Source organism: Vespula vulgaris, chromosome 2 (genome assembly GCF_905475345.1).
Source record: "Vespula vulgaris chromosome 2, iyVesVulg1.1, whole genome shotgun sequence".
Lineage (NCBI taxonomy): Eukaryota > Metazoa > Arthropoda > Insecta > Hymenoptera > Vespidae > Vespula > Vespula vulgaris.
In genome coordinates, this window is record NC_066587.1 from 16,267,848 (window position 1) to 16,275,057 (window position 7,210).

At 37.5% G+C, this 7,210-nt stretch overlaps 2 protein-coding genes across 4 annotated transcripts in view; one reads left to right on the forward strand and one right to left on the reverse strand.

Moving 5' to 3' along the window:
- Positions 1-7,210, reverse strand: part of LOC127061900 (insulin gene enhancer protein ISL-1) — an 81,508-nt gene that overhangs the window by 38,228 nt on the left and 36,070 nt on the right. Inside the window, exon 1 of one of the 3 annotated variants that reach the window (XM_050989396.1) lies at positions 582-922. The exons of the other annotated variants lie outside the window; for them this stretch is intronic. The gene's annotated coding sequence lies outside the window, so the exon portion shown is untranslated. Of the gene's footprint in view, positions 1-581; positions 923-7,210 lie in introns of those variants that run through there. 3 annotated transcript variants of the gene reach the window in all.
- Positions 1,076-2,225, forward strand: LOC127061906 (aspartate, glycine, lysine and serine-rich protein-like). The gene is made up of 2 exons (XM_050989409.1): positions 1,076-1,314; positions 1,933-2,225. Exons 1-2 carry the CDS (start codon positions 1,081-1,083, stop codon positions 1,939-1,941), a joined length of 243 nt encoding a protein of 80 aa, XP_050845366.1. The 5' UTR covers positions 1,076-1,080; the 3' UTR covers positions 1,942-2,225.

Here is a 7,210-nt window from a genome sequence, read left to right on the forward strand (position 1 = left end):
CTCCGGTACTCTTCTACCTATCCCCCCACTACTGGTACGTCCAGTAAGCCGGCGGGTCTGGACCGTTCAGAACGCCCACGGCACGCTACGAACGTGCTCCCACGCGTACGCGCCCTATCCCGAGGTAGAGGATACGTAAGCGTGCGCGTGCGCCCGCGAAAGTGAGCGCGCGCGCACGAGGTCCCGCGCGCGCTCTATACCCTCTACCAAGGAACGATTTGTCCACGACGTTGAGTCGACGCCGATGCTTCGGCCACACCTACCGTGGCCCTCCTAGCACCGACTATGCCGATCCTGCCAACAAAATGGCCGACCTACCTAATCGATTCGTCGTTCCACGGGTTCTCTCTCTCTCTCTCTCTCTTTATTTATTTCTCTCTCTCTCTCTCTCTGTCTGTCTCTATCTCTCTCTGTTTCTTTCTCTTTCTCTTTTTCTCTTCTCGCTCTTTCTTCAACCGTTCCTTTTTTTCCTCTTACTTTCTCTTTCTCTCTTTCTTTTTCTGCTTTTTTTCTTTCTTTGACTACTACTACTATTATTACTACTATTACTATTAGTCGTTGCACCTTCCTTTAGGACCCACCTTCTCTCTCTCTCTCTCTCTTCTTTCTTTCTCAGTACTTTTATCCTCCTCCTCCTTCTTCTTCTTCTTCTTCTTCTTCTTCTTCTTTCTCTCTCCTCTCTTCTTTACCCTCTTCTCTTCTTTTCCTTCTTTCTCTTCCTACTGCTACTACTACTCTTCTTCCGCGTCGTCGACCAAAGCGGTAACCAAACGGTCGGTATATAACGTGTCACCACACTTCTACTTTTCCTCCTTCTCTTTCCTACTCACTCTCTCCATCTTCCCTTCCCTTCTCTCTTGCTCTTCTATCTCTTTCTATCTTTCTTTCGTTGCTCTCGAGTACGCGATGGTCCAAACTCCGTTGATTTGTTCGCGGAGATTTCGCGCGGTAAACTGCTGATAGTAGTGGTGGTTGACGGTGGCAATGGTGGTGGTGTTGATGGTGGTAGTAGTGGTGGTAGTGGTGGTGGTAGTGGTGGTGGTGGTGGTGGTGGTGGTAGTGATGGTGATGGTGATGGTGATGGTGGTGGTAGTGGTAGTGGTAGTGGTAGTGGTAGTGGTGTCTGCTACTTATCTACACCAGAGCAACGTTGATAGTAGCGATGGTAGTGGTAGTTGTAGTGGTGGCAATGGCGATGAGGGCGATGGTGGTAGTAAGCGTAGTGGTGGTGGTGGTGGTGGTGGTGGTGTGGTAGTGCGGTTTTATCGTGCATCCCTCTCGGACGTAGACGTCGCCCGTCGATCGATTTTGGAGGTACGCTATGTCGAGAGTAGATTTATAAGCGAGTAAAGCACGGATTTTGAGTTCTCAAATTTCAATCCGTCTGTCATAAGTACACTTACCTACTGATCATATCTGTTACATCAGACAGATATGAATATTTCTTTTTTCTTTTCTTTTCTTTTCTTTTTTTTTTTACGATGTTCCCGCGTTTTCTACAAGCGCGAACCAGAATCACAATACAACACTATACTACGCAACGCGACGCAACGCGACGTAACATAAAACCACACACAACACACAACACACGTGGTGCGTTCGCACTTGAACTGTATTGATTGAAAATTAAATCGCCTCTACTACTTAGTCACTTTTTAGTAGTGCCTATTCCAAGGTACATGTATACTTACTTACTTCTTACCTATCTTACCTATCTACCTACCTACCTATTTATTTTTTTCTTCCCATTTTTCTTCCCCTTTCCACAAGTACCTAAATCCTTCCACCTACAAATTTAATTTCCCAACGTAGAAAAATATTTTCGAATATGTAGATAGTATCAGTTCAGGGGGTAGAGATAGGGGGATGGTGATAGTAGGTAACTCGGATTTAGTTAGATAGGTAACTCCTAATTCTCTCGTTTTCTCACAGAGAGAATGACGTATATCTCGAGAAACGATTTAGGATTCTCCATACGACATTCCTCTTCGCACTGGGACCACTGTGAATTATTACGGCAAGTCGAATAGAGAGGAGGGCTCACATGGCTTCGACACACTCGAGAATGGAAAGAGCAAGAGACAGCGGCACTAGCAGCATCAGCACCACTAGCAACAGCAGTACCACAGATATACGTAGGTCGTACATACGTATGTACGTATATCTACGTACACAGACAAACGGACAGACAGACAGATAGATAGACAGACAGACAGACAGACAGACAGGCAGGCAGATAGATAGAGAGAGAACGAGAGAACAAGAAAGAGAGAGAGATAAATAGATAGATAGAGTGAGGAGGCTCTATACCAAAGAGAGCATCTGCCCGGGATGCATTCGGTGCTGATAGCTTTGTCGGCTTTCCGCTCGTATACGCTTCTACGCGCTGAGCCGCTTAAGAGGCCTCCTCCTCCTCCTCCTCCTCTTCCTCCTCCTCCTCCTCCTCCACTACCACCAACCTTCCTCTTTCCCCTCCCCATACTTCTATACTCTCTATCCTTCTCTTCTCTTCTCTTCTCTCTTCTTCTTGCCCCATCGCCATCTTTTCCTCCTTCGACGCCACCCTCCCTCTCCCTCCTCCTCCTCCTCCTCCTCCTCCTCCTCCTTCTTCTCCTCATCTTCCTTTTCCTTCTTCATCCTCATCCTACTCATACTCCATCAACGACGCTTCTAGCAGCAACACCCTAGCCTTATTGTGTGTTGGTGATGCGTGCGCACGCTTATAAATATACGATACAATATGTCCTCCACTTCTCTACTCTCTTCTTCTTCTTCTTCTTCTTTTTTCTTCTTATTTTTATTCTTCTTCTCTCTTTTCTTCTTTCGAAAGCGTTCTTTCGAGAAAAAGAAATGGTGAGTTTTTAACGTCGATTTAGCGACAAAAGAAAACCGGCAAAAAACGGCTTCAACCGATCGATTCTCTCTCTCTCTCTCTCTCTCTCTCTCTCCTCTCGTCGTTCATTCGCGAAAGATAGAGAAAATGGTTCGTCATAAATATGTAGATAACTTATCTATCTTACCTGCATACCTATCTAACAACTAATGACATGTGCGAATTAAATAATTATTCGCTACTTATCGATTTCTTATCTTTCTCTCTTTCTTCCTCTCTCTCTCTCTCTCTCGCTTCCTCTTTTTTCTTTACGTTGATCATGCGCTATAAAAACTTTTGATTTGAAATTCGAATCGAATTCGAATGTGCACATGTGCTAGAAGTTATGAATGTCCTTTAAAAGAAAAAAAAAAAAAAAAGAGGAAATATTCAACATGGTGTATGAATTTAATTATTAAATAGAACAAGAAAATAAACATTAGATATTTTTGCATCGACCTTATTAATTATATATCAGTTTTTTATATAACGTTATATAATTATCATAATCTCGTATTTACAAACCTATCCGTACATATTTGTATTTTTTTAAATCGTATACGTACCGCTTAACATAGTCTAGTCAATATAGTCAGTTCTTGTGTATTTTGTATAATTCCTTTTCAAATTTAAAAAAAAAAATTAAGTTACACAGGATTAAAGGATAAATAAAGTATAGCTAGGCCTCTGCCTTCTATTTTTTCGAAAATTTGATACGCAAAACAAAAAAGAAAAAAGGGAAAGGAAAAAGGAAGAAAAAAAAATACGTCGTTGGAGAGACACACATATACACACGTAAAAAGACAGAGAGAGAGAAAAAATCCAATTTCACCTAAATTCACACCATAGAATTTCCGTTTTTTTTTTCCTTTTTCTCTCTTTTTTTTTTAACTAACGTCGGCTCTCTTGCCTTTATGTCAAACGATTCCTCGATCGAGTAAGGCGGCTTAGTTAACGCTCTATTGGTGAACCTCAAAGGTTCTCTTTTCCCCTTGCTCTTTTCCATTTTTTTCTTTTTTCCTTTTCTTTTCTTTCTATCTCTTCTTATTCGCTAAAAAGTCGTGGTAGGCCGCCTCCGAATGTGCGGTTGCTGCTCTTTTTCATGGTTTTCCTATTTCTATCGTAAGAACTCGCACGTTCCATTTTCGACGAAGTTTACGCTTCAATCGCATCTCGTTGTTGCATCTATTTATCTATCGTTCATTCGTTCGTTCTTTCGTTCGTTCGTTCGTTCGTTCGTTCGTTCGTTGGTTGGTTCGTTCGATCATTACACGGTTCTTCGATTTTCAATCGATCGTCCACCCCTCTGTCCATCTCTAGTATTATTTTCTTCAATATTTTCAAAGGATTTTGTTTCTTTATACGTACAAGCATTTTTATTTCCTTTTTCTCTTTTTTCTTTTTTTCTTCAAAAGCGAATATTGAATATATTGAATTTGTAAGATTTGTAAATTAACACGTTGAATGTGCGCTGAATATTAAAGATTTTTAAACTAACGCGTTGAACTTTAAAGATTTGTAAATAAGTACTTAACTATGTTGAGTGTTGAATTTTGAAGTTATGCAAATTGAAACGTTGAACCTTGAATTTTTCAATTTGTAAATTAATCTTTAAGATTTGTAAATTAACAAATCGTAGGTGTATGTTGAATTTGTGAGATTTATAAATTAATAGATTGAATGTGTTGAATTTAAAAGATTTGTGAATTAACGCGTCGAACGTCGGATTTCTAAGGTACGCGAATTAATACGTGAAATCTATTGAATTTTTAAGATCTCTATTGTGTGACATTTTGAAGATAAGAAGTAAAGTCTGATGTAAACGTTACGAGAAGAAATCTTTCAATATTTTTTTATCTGCGAAAATTTATGAAAATGTATTACAAATAGATGAATAGATAAATCTATACGAATTTATACTAAATTTATGCAAGACGGTATATCTATATTACCTATCTACATTGTTTCGATATCCAATAAATGTATATTAAATTTCTAACGCTTGAAAATATAAAAGTTGGAACAAAATGAAGAAAGGAAAAGAAAAAGAAAAGAAAAAGAAAACATAAAGAAAAATAAAAAGACACTTGTATAAAAAAAATGAAAATTGTTCGACAATTTTTGATTGATTTAGATAGTTGTTAAGAAAGAAAACAATGACAAGATGAACAACAAACAGCTCGAGAAAGAATTTACGTTTCGATAATTTTTCATCTATATAGTTACCCACATACATACATACATACATACATATATACATCCATCTACCTACCTATCTACCTATCTACCTACTAGTCAGAGAGCATTGCATGAATTTCTTAACGCGGCACTTTACACGAGTTAATATTATCGTAGGGTAGTGGGGTGGAAGGGGAGTAAAACGTTCAACGGCGATAATTCATTTTCGCGACTGGCCGCGCCATTTCATTTTCAGTTGGACGTAAAGTGACGCCTTTTATTTACTCGTTAAGTCGTCTGGTGTCTCTACCATAAGACAGAACGTACTGAACTTTCCTCAATGTTTAAAGAGAAAGATATATATATATATATATATATATATATATATATATATATATATATATGTGAGAGTGGGGTGGAGGGAGAGAGAGAGAGAGAGAGAGAGAGAGATCATGAATATACGACGGCTAGACGACGCTTTCATTTTGTATTGACATTAACTAACTTCGTTGTCGGATCACATGACACACTGTTAATTCATCATCGATCGATCTATAAATCGATGTTTCGAATATTTTTTTTATCGACGTGAAGATTTTCTTTTCTTTCTTTTTTATTTATTTATTTTGTTTAATATCGACGTAGGTGTTACACGATAGATGAAATTATTACTTAAAATCAACCTTCTTGTCTTTTTCTTTTCTTTTTCTTTTCTTGTTCATCCTTTTTCTCAATTTCGAAATTTCTATCTCGACTTTGGTATTTTTACTTTCTTCTAACAAATCACAAAACAGATTTAAACGAAGATAAGTTCTACTCGAATCCATGTACTTTACGAGCCCTCGTGATTCCAAACGGATGCCAAACGAGAGTCTTTATCGCGTTGAAAAATATATTACGCGATAAAACATACCTACCTACCTACTCGTGTTGCCAGTTTCTCGTTCGACCCCCACCCACCACCCCAACGACTCCTCGCATATGCGAGGATGTAAAAATATGAAGTTTACAAAACTTTGAACGATTCGTTTTTGAAGTCATTATATAGACACAAATACGTACATACATAACTGTTACATACTGTACATACATAACTGTTACTTTAATCAATAAAAATTTTTCTTTATTTTATATGACCGATAAGAAACGTATCATTAACACTTCATTAAATCTTCTATGTCGTATTCAAAAAGAAAAAGAAAATATTTTCTTAGTAGAAAATAATAATAATAAAAAAAAAATATTTCTCTTAATTTCACGCAGCCAATACGACAGTGGATTATTACTTCTACATTTTTTTTTCCTCTCAAATTACAAAAAAGTAAAAACGAGTATACAATAGTTCTCCATAGAGAAAGTAAAAACAAAAAAAAGAGGTAATAAAAATAAAACAAAAAGAGGCTCAACGCGACAATGAACGAAGAGTAAATATTTCTTGACATTCCAATAAAAAAAAAATAAAAATAAAAATAAAAATAAAAATAAAAATAAAAATAAAAATAAAAATTAAATTAAAATAAAATAAATAAATAAAAAATAAAAAATATTTCTCAGGATCAAAACTCGAGAAAGGAGAGGAAGAAAGAAAGAAAAAAGTAAAGAAAAAGAGAAAGTAAAGAATCTATTTTTTTTTCTTTTTCTTTTTTTTTTTTTTTTTAAGGCGTTTCCGAAGCGCGAAATTCTTTGACATTTTGAGGAAAGGAAAAAGATCGTCAGGTCAAAGTGTTCGTTTCTCGAAGGGTGCGATTATGTTAGGTATAGGCGAGAAGACGTGAACAAAATAGGGCGGGTGGCGCCTTCGAGAGAAGTGCGAGAAAGACCGCTATCGTTGTCAACGTTGAGAAAAAGAAGGAGAAAATCAGGAAGAAGAAAATGAAGAAGAAGAAAAAAAAAGAGAAGAAGAAGAAGAAGAAGAAGAAGAAGGAAAGCAAATCCCATACCTACTTAAGCGGCTCAGGATAGCTCCCTGCTTTAGCTAGTCGAGAATATGGAGGTCAATCGGTGCCTTCGGCCAGCTTCCAACGGAGAAAAGAGAACCTTAATCCGACCTAGGTTCGTGCCTTTTTCTACTTCCCTTTTTTTCTATCCTTTTATCTCTATCTCTCTATCTTCCTCTCTATCTCTGTATCTCTTTTTTTTTGTCTCTAGTATTTGCGTTAA